General features: G+C 38.7%; 2 protein-coding genes across 14 annotated transcripts in view; one reads left to right on the top strand and one right to left on the bottom strand.

Moving 5' to 3' along the window:
• The window catches only part of PPME1 (protein phosphatase methylesterase 1), a 63,641-nt gene extending 60,513 nt beyond the window's left edge, over nt 1-3,128 (bottom strand). For all 3 annotated transcript variants that reach the window (XM_013064303.2, XM_013064304.2, XM_004768074.3), the window contains exon 1: nt 2,988-3,128. Coding sequence is in view for 1 of the 3 variants with exons in the window: in XM_004768074.3 (XP_004768131.1) it covers nt 2,988-3,088 (101 nt within the window). In the remaining 2 variants the exon portion in view is untranslated. The remainder of the gene's footprint in view (nt 1-2,987) is intronic.
• A 197-nt stretch (nt 3,129-3,325) lies between these two features.
• C2CD3 (C2 domain containing 3 centriole elongation regulator) overlaps nt 3,326-14,312 on the top strand; it is a 147,695-nt gene continuing 136,708 nt past the window's right edge. For 7 of the 11 annotated variants that reach the window (XM_013064298.2, XM_045071359.1, XM_004768069.3 and 4 more), the window contains exons 1-3: nt 3,326-3,473; nt 8,833-9,102; nt 12,187-12,344. In XM_013064298.2, coding sequence (XP_012919752.1) covers nt 3,404-3,473; nt 8,833-9,102; nt 12,187-12,344 — 498 coding nt within the window. In that variant the 5' untranslated portion in view covers nt 3,326-3,403. The other 4 variants (XM_004768065.3, XM_013064297.2, XM_013064299.2 and 1 more) reach the window with 4 other exon arrangements.

The following is a 14,312-nucleotide window of genomic DNA, read 5'->3' as shown; positions in this document are numbered from 1 at the left end:
ATAGATAAGAAAAATGAAATGAATGAACAGAAGAAGAAATAAAGAAGGATGCTTTAAAATTAGTTAAAGTGAGACTTCATAAATCAAGACTCAGCAAAAGCAAAAGGCTGAATGTTAGTGTATTTGGAAAGAAATAAGATGCATGACTCAAAATTAAGTATGGCCAGGATAACAACTATGAATCCAAAAAACATAACGGGTCTCAGAGACTCAAGTCTTAGTTGTTAGCGGCCCTACCATTAATGTTCTACTGCCTTAGTATGAAAAAGACTTGATCTTTCTTTCTTTTTTTTCTTTAAAGACTTAGTTATTTATTTTAGAGAGAGAGTGCAAACAAACAAAAGGGGTAGAGGGAAAGAGAATCTCAAGTAGACTCCACAATGAGCGTGGAGCCCAACCTGGGGCTCCATCTAGGACCCTGAAATCACAACCTGAGCTGAAACCAAGAGTTGGACACTTAACCAACTGCACCACCCAGGCACCCTGAGTTTGTTTTCTTATTTATTAACAAAAAATATTGTCCCCTGCCTTTCAGTTTTTACCTTAGAGAATACAGAATTCTCTGAATGGTTTTCTTACCATAGTGCCATGAGATCATTTCAAATGAAAGCTCTCTTTCTAGGGCAGGGAGAGAGTCTGTATTACCACTAACTTTAGATTCAGCTGAGGCCTGCCAATGTTCCAATAAAAAAACAGAAAAGAAAAATCTATGAAAACAAGCCACTTTAATAAAATTCACCAACATAGCTCTTCTCTTCACAATATTATAAAGAAGGATTTCCCTGAGGAGCTTTATTTTCTAGGATAAGCAGTTAACAAAGAAGACCAAAGCATCTGTTTAAGAGGGTAAGTTAGCAACAGTCATACAATCTTCTAATAAGCAGATTTTTGATTCATTTTCTCTTAGTATTTTTCTTTTCAGTTCTTATCGTCAGAGAACTTGTTTCAACAAAGCGGGAAGCTGAGCTCTAAACTAAGCTGTAGCATATACAGTTATTAAAAAGTTAATATTTTTATATTTATATATTTTTACAGAAGAGTGCTGGTATACTAAAGGACCAAATTTTAGTTTAAGAAAGGCAGCAATTAAGAAACATACCAATAATAAATGGTACATTTATTTTTATACTCCAGGTTAATTTTCCCAAATAATCTATCATGGATCAGTTTCCAGATCCTTTTTATTCCTGTTACAGTCTTACCTTTCTGTCATCTAAAGCCAAAACAATCTCCATTTTACACCTTGTATGAGGCCTTCTACTATTTCTTTTTGTTGTGCATCCAGCACCTATCTTCGGTTAAGATTTTCTCACCTTTCTACTGTGTGTCATAGGTCTCCAATCCTTAATTTCCTCCCATGGTTTTTTTCAAACCTAGCCCCCTCAATTCTCACCACCTTTCTACCCTACTGTTTTAATTTATGGGATTCTTCTTTCTCTTTATTCCAAGGACCTTCTTTCATAGTACTGCATCTCTTGTCCTTATCTCCTTTTTTATCAGTTTTGTACATAGTACTTCTTGTCTTTATTCCAAGTATATCAACCCATCTCCAGAATTCCAAACACACCCTTTTAACTACCTCATACGTATTCTTCCTATCCCTTTTCTCTTTACAGTTATTAGTCTTCAGAATACCACTTGATACTAAAAATACTCCTCAAAAAAACCTGCCTATTCAATTCCCTCTGCTTCCTAGTAGTTACTTCTCCCATGATCAATTCATACCCTTCTCTCCTATACCTGAGTAACCCCTAATCTGGCAAAAGCCATTCAACAACCTAAAATTCCCCAAACCTATCTCTTCAACACAATTCCTCCTTTCCTAGTAAATGGTTTTCCCTAAAACATTTTAGCTGGCTACTCTGAATGCTTCATTAATTCTGAGTCTTCTTAAACCAGTAATACCTTCCATCAGACTTTACCTGGCAAAATCAACTGCCCAAATATCCTCTTTAAGCTTCCCCTACCTTACCTCTGCAGCACTTTCATTCACAAAACCCTGTTCTCAGTCTTTTCTCCATCTCTAGAGCCCATAGTCACTCTCTAACCACCTCATCACTCCTCCCCTTACTCCCTACCCTCACTTCTTAGCACGTTCCAATTACCCCTTAACAGTCTACTTAACTATATTCTCCATCTTCCTCAGCCCTGTTTTCAAAATTTCTCAGGTCTCCCCTAAGAGACCTAATCTCTTAATCATCCCCTCACTCCCCGAATCTGTCTCTTAACACCCCTAGGAACTCTCTCTAGAACCTTCTGCTCCCTAGTTTTCTTTCCTTCAACCCTGCCTCGGATGTTCTCAATTCCCTCAGCCTTTCTTTTCTTTTTTTTTAAGAGGTTTTTGTTTTTGTTTTGTTTTTTAATCTTATTTATTTGACAGAGAGTACAAGCAGGGGGAGCAGCAGGGAGAGGGAGAAGCAGGCTCTGGCTGAGCAGAAAGCACCAAGTGGGGCTCCATCCCAAGATCCTGGGATCGTGACCTGAGCGAAGGAAGACCCTTAACCAACTGAACCACCCAGGCAGGCCTCCCTCCCTCTGCTTTTCTAATATCTAGTTCTTTTAGTCTTTATTCTACTCCCAAATCTTTCCCTAGTTGTTCCCCTAATTCCCCTCAACTTTTCTCAGTCATTCCCCATGTCCCTCAATCCTCCCCGACAGATATTCCCGATTTTTGTTACCTCTACTACCTTTCCTCAAACCTTCTCCATCACTTATTCTGAAGGTGCCTCCTACTTCTCTTAAACAATCCTCTCAGCTTTCTCAGTCTTTGCCTCATTCCCTCCTTCCTTCAATACTATTTGTCCTCCAATTTCCATGGACTTGGCGCCTCCCCTAGTTCCCAAATCCGCCTACAACACCATCTAAACGTCTCCAGGCCGCCGCCAATACTCTCTCCCATCCTTAGCTTCCCTTGACGTGCAGCTCTACACGCCCAGAGACACCATTCTCCAATGGCCGGCCCCCTGGAAGGGGTATGGGTCACGTACCCCATTCGCATCTTGGCTCCGCTCTGACTGCCCCCGCTGCCGGGGAGAGGTGGGCGAGAGGGCAGACGGCCGAGGTGCATGCTCTTCTCGAGGGCCGACATGAGGGGAAGGCCTCAGGTAATCAAACAGTAGCCTAGGCTTCGACCCACGCTAAGTGCGGCCCAGCTGGTCACAGCTCGCTCCCCTACCGACGCCCAGTGCCTTTGGACAGCACCCAGCTACCGGCAGCACCGCCCACCGCCCACCGGCTCCGTAAACTCCACCTTCTCTCCTCAGCGCTTCCACCGGAAGTGCGCAACAGCCCTCCACAAAGGAAGCTGGGTAACGGAGTTTACGGATCTCTCGGACCCCAAGCGGAGACCTCATCGACCCTCGCCGGAAAGACAAGCGCTCCTAAAGGCAATGCACCCTGGGCAATGAAGTCCTCAAAGGGCGTATCCCTTTGCGCTTGCGCAGCTGGAGGCGATAGCGTCAAATCTCGCAGAGGTAGTTTAGCAGAGCTTGCTGGGTGTTGTAGTCTATTTGTGGGAAGAAGTCTTGGCGCCTTTTCTTCTCACCGCTTCTCGCAGACTGTTACCGGAAAAGCCCCTTCTTCCTGCTTCCCAGGCTGCCCGGCGGCTCCGGTTGCCGGGGAACGCAGGCGCCTTGGGAAGGGATGGCGGGAGGCTACAGCTTAGGTGCTGGAGCGGGAACTCAGTTGGTGAAGAAAAGCTCTGGCTCGTCATGAAACAACGAAAAGGCCAGGGGCCTGTGGGCGTCCGAGGCCGCAAGAAAAGAGGTAAACTGAGCGACCAAAGGTCGAGGAAAGAGTAAGGAGCAGAGTTAAGGGAGCAAAGTGTAAGGAATTCTAGAAGACTCCCACACGCGCCTGTAAAATAAGCCGGGAGAATGGAAGAAAGTGGGAAAAAACCAGGGAATCAAAGGGTTGGAAGAGAAGGCAATTGGCTCTCCAACGGATGGAAAGGAAATAGGGGCTGAGGTGGGGTCACAAAACGGGCAAGTAAAGGGCTAAAAGGGTGCAGGCAGAACGTTTGTAAAGAAAGGGAATTAAAAAAAATTACCAGGAATTTTTTAACTTTTTGGAGTGAGATATACTCGACATATAACATTGTCTTAGCTTTAGGTTGTACAGCATCATCGAATATTCCTATATATTGCAAAATGAGCACCACAGTAAGTCTAGTTAGCATCCATCACCAATCACTAAAAAATTTTTTTCTTGTCATGAAAAATTTTTTAAAGTTTTTATTTATTCACCAGAGACAGCGAGATCGAGGCGGAGGGAGAAGCAGGCTCTCCGCTGAGGAGGGAGCCCGTTGTGGGACTCAGTCCCAGTACTGTCAAGATCGTGACCTGAGCTCAAGGCAGATGCTTAACTGAGCCACCCAGGTGCCCCTCATGAAAATTTTTAAGACTCTTCTAGCAATTTTTGTTTAAGATTTTATCTATTTATGAGACAAAAAGAGAGACCAGGGGAGGAGGAGGGTGAGGGAGAAGCAGACTCCCTGCTGAGTAGGGAGCCTGTTATGGGACTCAATCTTGAGACCCCAGGATTATAACCTGAGCTGAAGGCAGTCCCTTAACCAACTGAGGCACCCAGGTGCTCTCTTTTAGCAGCTTTCAAATATACAGTACATCAGTAACTATAGTCACTCTGTGGTACGTTACATCTCTATGACTTAGGACTGGTTGTTTGCTTTAAAGATTATTTATTTACCAGAGAGAGGAAGAAAGAGAGTCTGAGAGTACCGGGGGCTGGGATGGCAGGCAGAGGAAGAAGCAGGCTCCCGGCTGAGCAAGAAGACTGATGCGGGGTCCATCCCAAGACCTTGGGATCATGACCCTAGCTGAAGGCATGCTTAACACACTGAGCCACCAAGGTGTCCCTGAGGTGTTTTTGATAACAAATGTGTGTGTGTGTGTGGGAAGGTATACGTTTGTGGAGTTCCACAGCTTATGTGGAAGACATAAGTTGGAAAGGTGGTATATCAATAATTATAATAGTCAAGGATCATATTTTATACATTACTGAAACCCTAAGAGCTAGCATAAAGCAGGAGTCGGTAAGTGACTGAATGAGTCAAACATAAGACAATCGTGACGAATGAAGGGCTACAGGCAGGAGTTGGAAAAGATAGTTGTGGAGGAGAGAGGAAGAAAGAGTGGGGAGTGACAGGGTGTGGTGGTGTTGGAGTGGGGGTGAAGGCATGAGGATCTCTGAAGGATTTGAGAGGATAAAAGATTGTGTAGCAAGAGGACCTTATCAGAATAGTAGGCTTAAGGAGAAACATGCTCTCCAGAAGAGCAGGGAAATGTTAGCTGCAAAGAGAACAGTTGCCCTGGTAACCCAGGACAAATCAGAAAACTGGAAATTGAATCTTTATAGGGCTGCCTCCAAACAACAAACAAACAAATTTTGTGTGACTTTGCCTTTTTACATTACAGGTAAATTGGTATTAAGAATAGTGATAGTACATTAGGTCATTGGATTGAGACAGAATCTACAGTTTGGAAGTAAATCTTATCCAAGCCATTTAAAGATAATTAAGGCAGTTTTGAGGCAGTACCTTTCCGGCCAGGAATGATGGGAGGATATGAAATGGAAGCATGGGTATGTTCGATGCTGGTGCTTCCTATACCAAACCAGTCAAGCATATTTGGTTTATAGGAGGAAAATAAAAATAGAAATAATGTAAGAATCTTCTTCTTGCTGTACCATGTGTGTATATATCTGTGTGTGTGATACACACACACACACACACATATATATATATTTGCTGTAATGCTCATATACACATCTCTGTATTATTTTTACATCAAAACTAGTTATCCATAAAGATTATGGTGGGTCATCTTGAACTATAGAGAGCAGAGAAGGTGTTTGCTTTACAAATCTAAAGACTGACGTATATAGATCTCCTGATCTGATGTACTCCAATGTATTTTCTTCCTGTTGAGCATGATCACTCTCCAAGGGAAAAGTAATAGAAAGATGTGTGTAATATAGGAATGGTTTCCTTTTTTTTTTTTATTCCAGTATAGCTAACATATAGTGTTATATTAATTTTAGGTGTACAGTATAGTGATTCAACAATTCTATGCATTACTCAGTGCTCATCATAAGTATGCACTTTAATCCCCATCACCTATTTCACTCAACCCAACCCCCAGCCTCTCTCCTGGTAACCATCAGCTTGTTCTCTATAGTTAAGAGTCTATTTCTTGGTTTGTCTCTCTCTTTTTTTTTTCTTTTGTTCATTTGTTTTGTTTCTTAAATTCCACATGAGTGAAATCATATGGTATTTGTTGTCCTCTGATTTATTTCACTTAGCATTATACGCTCTAGCTCCAGCCATGTTGTTGCAAATGGCAAGATTTCATTCTTTTATATGAGTGAATAATATTCATATTCATATATATAGTTTCTTAAATCCTCTCTAAGTCATGATTAGGAGATAACTATAAGTGGAAGATAGTCTGGATCATTAAAGGAAAGTTTTATAGAAAGTCATGATTAGGGGCGCCTGGGTGGCTCAATGGGTTGGGCCTCTGCCTTCGGCTCGGGTCATGATCCCAGGGTCGTGGGATCAAGCCCCACATCGGGCTCTCTGCTAGGCGGGGAGCCTGATTCCCCCTCCCCCTCTGCCTGCCTCTCTGCCTCCTTGTGATCTCTTTCTCTCTCTCTGTCAAATATATAAATAAAATCTTTAAAACAAAAAAAGGAAGAAAGAAAGTCATGATTAAATGCCTTGTTTACATGTATTATCTGTCTGAAATCCAATAAATATTATAAAAGCCAATAAATATTTTGAGCCCAGTACTGTACTAAAAAATGGTGGCAGAATCTGAAGATAATGGTGTCTGTTTTCATTGACTGAATGATGTTGGCAGGAAAGAAAATACACAATTTAAGGTGGTCTTTATTGGAATGCTGAGTCATATGCTATAAATCATTTGAACATTGAGTGAAGGGAGTCATTGCTGTCTCATGTTTGGTGATGGTTTTAAAGTAGGAGGTAAAGATAACATATCTTCAAACCTGGACATTGCAATAATAAAAAACAACACTACTTGGAAGTAAAATTTAAACTACTTCTGAGAGTTTTAAAAACCTATGTACTCTGTTGTTATGCTTATATTTTTGAAATGGTATCTTTATAAATTGAAGTATAGTTGACATGCATGTTATGTTAGTTTCAGGTGTACAACATCGTGATTCCAGACATCTATATGTTATACTACACTCACCACAAGTGTAACTACTGTCTGTCCCCGTACAACACTATTACAGTACCATTGACTATATTCCTATGTTGTACGTTTTATTCCCATGACTTATTCATTCCATAACTGGAAGGCTTTATCTCCCACTCCCCTTCATCTATTTTTCCCGTCCTCCTGCTCCTCTCCCCTCTGGCAACCATCAGTTTTTCCTTATATTTTTGGGTCTGTTTCTACTTTTTGTTTAGGTTCCACATGTAAGTGAACTCATATATTTGTCTTTCTCAGTCTGACTTACTTCACTTAGCATAATACCCTCTAGGTCCATCCATGTTGTTTGAAAGGCAAGATCCCCTTCTTTTTTTATGGCTGAGTAATATCCCATTTTGTACATACACCATATCTCTTTTATCCATTTATCTATCAATGGGTTACTTCCACATCATGGCTACTGTAAATAATGCTGCAATAAGCATAGGAGTGCATATATCTCTTCTAATTAGTGTTTTTTGTTCTTTGGGTAAATACCCAGTAGTGGAAATTATTGGATCATGGGGTGATTCTTAATTTTTCATCAGAGGGGTGATTTTTAATTTTTTTAATTTTAAAATTAATATATAATGTATTATTAGCCCCAGGGGTACAGGCCTGTGAATCGCCAGGTTTATACACTTTACACCACTCACCATAGCACATACCCTCCCTAATGTCCATAAACCTACCACCCTCTCCCTAACCACCTCCCCCTGACAACCCTCAGTTTGTTTTGTGAGATTAAGAATCTCTTATGGTGATGCAACATGGGGGCTTACGTGGGTAGAAGAAGAATAAATGAAACAAGATGGAATTGGGAGCGAGACAAAAACCATAAGTGACTCAATCTCACAAAACAAACTGAGGGTTGCTGGGGGGAGGGGGGTTGGAAGAAGGGGGTGGGATTATGGACATTGGGGAGGGTATGTGCTTTGGTGAGTGCTGTGAAGTGTGTAAACCTGGTGATTCACAGACCTGTACCCCTGGGGATAAAAATATATGTTTATAAAAAATTAAAAATTTAAAAAAAAAAAAAAGAATCTCTTATGGTTTGTCTCTCTCCCGGTCCCATCTTGTTTCATTTATTCTTTTCCTACCCCCCAAACCTCCCACGTTGCATCTCCGTATCTTTTATTTTTTAAGGAACATTCTTACTGTTTTTCACAGTAGCTGCACCAGTTTACATTCACAGTAGCTGCATGAGGGTTCTTTTTTCTCCACATCCTTGCCAACACTTGTTATTTCTTGTCTTTTTAATTCTAGCCATTTCAACAGTGTAAGGTTTTATCGTTTTAATGTGCATGAAATTATATCTTTCAGTTAAAGAGGAGTTTGTCTTAGCATATCTTAAGTTGGTATTACGTTTTAGAAAAACCTGAATCAGACCCTGAATACTAATTAGTTACCAAGGTCACTTAAGTGACCAGGTAGGTTATTATATGGTCCGCTTTGCTATTTGCTTCTCATGTATTAGAATACATAAGATAAAACATCTCTCTGTAGAGACGAAAATGCATTCTCATTCAAAAAGCAGATTATTTTTCTATATTTAGTTTAAAGTTTGACTTAGTGTTTTTGGATTTCTCCACAGGTTTGAGTGACATTTCTCCGTCTACAAGCCTACCACCTCTTGTTGAAGGCCAGCTACGCTGCTTTCTGAAACTTACAGTCAATAAAGTCATATGGAAGATCGCAAAGCCTCCCACTTGTGTACTTGTCCGAGTGAGATGGTGGGGAGAAACATCAGATGGAACCCTATTTTGTCCTAGGGACGCACTGCAGACTGAACCAAAATCTGTGAGAACAACTACCCGTTATGCTGTTCGCTGTGGTCCAAAGCAGTTTACCTCTTATCTAACTGGTATGTTTCTGTCTTATCATTTTACCTTCAGGCCTAATAAACATGTATTATGTCGTTAGCAGTGGGTGTTATTGTGTACATACTATCTATTGAGTGAAAGAAGTTTTATAATAGCCCTTTTATTGACAGTATACTATGTACCAGCAGTTGATGCATATTATTTTTAATACTTAATAACCCTGCAAGAAAGACATTTTCTGTTTTATAGGCAATGAAACAGGTTCAGAGATGAAATGAATATTCTTTAAAGTTACATAGTTGAGAAATGGCAAAAGTTGGATTTGAACCAATTTCTATCAGACACTGAAACTCACACACTTTCACCACACCATGTTGCTTTAAGAAATAACTGTAGTCTCTGCTCTGGGACTTATATTATGCTCACAGAAAGAATATATATATATGTTATATAATATATATGTTATATAATATTTATGTATGTAAATATGTATATTTACATATATAGAAATAAAGTATGTGTAAAAGTATATGTGTTAGAATTCATATATAATATGTATGATATATAATTTTTGTATAATGTGTGTATATATATTGTGTGTATATATATATATACACACATTACATATAGTACATATGTATATAAACTTTACTAATAGTGCAAGATAACACATGCTAAATGAATGGGTTAGTGGATTAGTAATACTGGTTTTCAGAGCAGGGAAGGATCCCTTTACAGAATAACCAGGAGTCAAGATTTCTTCATTTCTGTTCAAGGAAAGCATTCTAAATGTACTGTATTTCTCTCTTTGGATCAGGTTTTTGCATAAACACATTTTGGATGGTGGGGTTATTTATCAAATCAATCCAGTTCAAGTCAGTAAAATTAAGTAGCATGTAAACTTTGTTGGTCTAAAGCTATTAGAGAATCAGAGTTGAAATAAAGGTTAAACTGTCCTTAAGAAGGTTATATTCTATCAAAGAAATTTTGAAAACCTCAAGATAAAAAGAACAAAAAACTCAGTCTCTCAAAAGATACATACTGAGCACTTAGCATTTCATAGTCATTGTGTTGTAGGCACTGTGGGGAATTAGAAAAATGAACCAATTTAATCAGAATTGTATCTAATTCTAACTAAATTCACAGAGAAGTTTAGTTAAAATACTAAGTAGAAAGTGATAATTACTATTATAGGATACCCATAGATATTCTGGATACTATAAACCTAATTTAACAAATGAAGAGTAAATAAAAATTCTTCAGTAAGACAGAAGATATTTATTAATATGATCAACAAATCAGACATTTATTTGAGCATTTTGTGGTATAATAAAGAATGTATTTGAACTTGAGATTGATGTTATCAGTTGCAGTATTTGGGGAAAGTCCCTCCCCATTTCTGACTCCCCTTTTTTCTCATCTGTAAAATGGCATTAGATTGCTACCCTTTCACCTTGCATTTTCATGAAGAAGCAGCTTGGTTGAATGGGAAGAACATGGGCTTTGAAGTCAGTCTTGAATTGGAACTCTGGCTTCAGAATTGGATGGCTGTGTGCTGCTGAGATGTTCCTTAAGATCTTGGAACCTCAGTGTCCTGTTAGTTAAATGGGGGATAATAACACTAGCGGTAGGAATTGTTGAGAAGATTTAATGAAAAAAGTTGTGTGAAGTGATTGGTCCACTACCTGGCACACTGTAGGTATGAATCTTATAAAAATATAAAGTCTTGGGCAGTGTGGGGAATAAAGAAACTCTAGATGCAATATCTGATCAAAAGGAACTTACAGATTAGTTGAAAAAAACAAAACTTATATGTATAATATAGTAGTAAACAGTGCCAGACAGTAAGTAATTAAATGTCTGATTACTTGGCACATGTAGTAAATATCATATGAATATTCCAGGAAGTTATTAAGAGCCAAGGTTATCCTAAGTTCTTAGGAAACTAGAATCCTACTTCCTTTTTTTTTTTTTTTATGTTTCATCTTTTTTTTTTTTTTTAAAGATTTTATTTATTTATTTGAGACAGAGGTACAGAGAGAGAGCATGAGCAGGGGGATAGGGGCAGAGGGAGAAAGAGAACCAGTCTCCCCACTGAGCAGGGATCCCGATGCAGGGCTTGATCCGAGGACACCAGGATAGTGACCAGAGCCAAAGGCAGATAGATGTTTAACCATCTGGGCCACCCAGGTGCCCCAGAGAATCCTACTTGTGTTGTGCACTAATTGGCTGCTTGAATTTGAGTAAGCGATTTCATCTTCCTGGGTCTTTATTTTCCCGTTATTAAAATGAAGGGGTTAACCACCAAATGGGTCAGTATTCACATTTTATAAATCTATTAGGAAAGAAGCTTTGTAGAAGGTAGGATTTGAATAGGAGATGGATGAGGTGAACCTTGTAAGTGAGGCCCAGCTGTGGACATGAATATGATGTGTTTATTAGAAAATGAAGACACAAGAGATCAAACATCAGTTCACAAGATGTATGCTCTAACTGTAAAGTTGGGGAAAATATAACTATTTCTTAAGGTATGTGGTAGGTATTTGGTTTATTATTCTTTTATGTACTCTTTTGTATGCATGTTTTATGTGAAAGAAAATAAGTGCATCGTTCTGGAAGCCATGAGGAAGCAGCCTGGTGGCCAGCCTGGCAAAGCCAACAATGGGCCCCAGTCCCAAGTAAGCCATCACCAGGCTTCAGGTGATGAACCCATCCCATCCCTGTAAACTAGGCAAGCTGCAGCAAGCGGAAACAGTTGGGTTCTTTTATATAAAAACAGCAAAACACTGAAAAGGAAGTTGAGAGAACCTCACTCTTTAACAGCCAAGCTACACACAAGCCTTCCTCACACCCTGTAATCATTGCTAATTACATCAATGTAATCTTTTTTTCTCTTTGTAAGGTATTTGTCATTCTTCCCTAAAACTTTATTCTTTTGATAATGGGTTCACTCTTGCCCAGCCCCAGACTGATATGTGGTAGGTAGTGTTTTATTTGAAAATAAAATATATTTTTTTAAGTAAACAAGTTTTCTGATGTATGCCCCTCTGCCCATTTAAAAAAAAAAAAAAGGAAAAGAAAATAAATGAAAAATATCTGTGTATCTTGTAATTGTTTCTGATTAGATATGGCTGTGCTGGTGCTGGAAGTAATCACCAAAATTGACCATCTTCCAATTGGTAGAGTTCAGATCAGTGGACTAGCCCAGCTTTCTCCAACCCATCACATCAGTGGATTTTTTACCATTGTTTCACCAACGTCCAAGAAACTTGGAGAACTCCAGGTAAAAATATTTTAATTATTTTTTATGTAGACTAAAACTTTTACAGCACCAGTAGTTGAGTGTGTTTGTAGAATAGATAGGTACATGACTCCCATATATCATGCTAATTCCCACTTCATGCCTTTGTTCATGTTTTTATCCAAAGAATATAATGTATCTTACTTATCCAAATCCTCTTAGTGCTTTACTGCCCATCTCAAGTGCCAAGTCTTTCACAGCTCCTACTGCATTCATCTTCTCTGTACTCTATTAAATTTATAACATTGATTATATAATTATCGTTCAGTTATAATCCTACACAATCTCTAAAATTATGTTTTAGTAGTCTCCCTTTAACTTCCCTTCTTTCTAGTATCTAGATTCCCTGGGAGGCAGGACAGTGTTTTCTACTTTCTGTGTTTCTTCTATAGCTCCTAACATAGTGTCAAGCATTAATTGCATGTTTGACTCATGTAAGTGGTATCTTTGGTGTGTTCATTCATTGATTCAGCCTTCCTTTTTTTTTATACATTATTATGTGCCACTAAGGATAAAGATAAGAGATGATTTTTTTCATGTAGTTTTCCAAAGTCATGTAGGAGGAAATAGAAGAATAACAGGTAGAACGCAGACTGATAGGTGTATACTAGGTGCATATTGCAACATGTATGTACAGGATGGTGGGGAAGAACATTGAAGGATCCTTTTTGAGGGACACTCTTTTTTTTTTTTTTTTTTTTTTAAGATTTTATTTATTTATTTGACAGAGAGAGATTACAAGTAGGCAGAGAGGCAGGCAGAGAGAGAGAGGAGGAAGCAGGCTCCCTGCTGAGCAGAGAGCCCGATGCGGGACTCGATCCCAGGACCCTGAGATCATGACCTGAGCCGAAGGCAGCGGCTTAACCCACTGAGCCACCCAGGCGCCCCTGAGGGACACTCTTTGAGAGTGCTTCTTAGAAAGCTCTAAGTATTCAAATCACTTAGAAATTTCATGAGTTTTATGCTTTGTCAGATGTATTCTAAAATACAGAAATTTAGACAGGTATATGAGAAAATAGTTTTAAAAATATGAGAAAACATATACAGCATTACCAGATATAAGAACTTTTTATAAAATGACAAGCACAGGAATGGCTGACTCAGTCAGAAGAGCATGTGACTCTTGACCTTAGGTTCCTAAGTTGGAGTCCCACCATTGGGTGCAGAAATTATTTAAAAAGAAGAAAAAAACTACAAGCACATAATCACATTGGTGGAACAGAATAGAGTTGAAAAATAATTCCATCTGAATGAAAGAAGCAACATATTTTTTATTGTATTTACCATATTTTTATATATATTAAATTTAAAAGGTGACTCCTTATGTTCGTAACTTCATGGTGGAGTCTGGTTTACTCCTACTTTTCTGACAATGATAAAGATTCCCATGCGATCTACAAAACAGTTTGGCATTCTGTTTCAAGAACTGGTAATTCTACTCTTAGGAACTTATCTTAAGGAAATACTGTAAAAATAGGGAAACTGTCTTCCTAGGTCTAGTTACAGAAATACACTTTTAATATTGAAAAAAATGAAAATAAATTATTTAGTAATATTAAAATTATAGTCTAGTAGTGGAGTATTTTGTTTCCATAAAAACAAAATTACCTAGTTATGATTATGTAGCTGCATGGATAAAATGGATTTTGGGTTGATGACTAAAGAAAATTAAAGTTAACTACATAATCAATGACTGGGAAAAAATAAAATTGAAAACAGTTGAGAGTATAGGCTTCTAGGTAGTTTTTTTCCTATTTTTAAAATTGAGACATAATTTATATGTCATAAAACTCACCCTTTAAAGTATAGAATTTACTCGTTTTTATAACCATCACTACTATTTAATTCCAGAGCTTGTTATTACCCTAAAAAGGAGTGCTGTGGCTGTTAGCAGTCATTCCCCGTTTCACCCTACCCTAGTCCCTGGCAACCACTGGTTTAACTTCAGTC

Source organism: Mustela putorius, unplaced genomic scaffold (genome assembly GCF_011764305.1).
Source record: "Mustela putorius furo isolate JIRA1106 unplaced genomic scaffold, ASM1176430v1.1 tig00003987_pilon_pilon_pilon, whole genome shotgun sequence".
Classification (NCBI taxonomy): domain Eukaryota; kingdom Metazoa; phylum Chordata; class Mammalia; order Carnivora; family Mustelidae; genus Mustela; species Mustela putorius.
The sequence above is the reverse complement of the archived record's forward strand: the minus strand, read 5'-3'. Positions and strand labels throughout refer to the sequence as shown.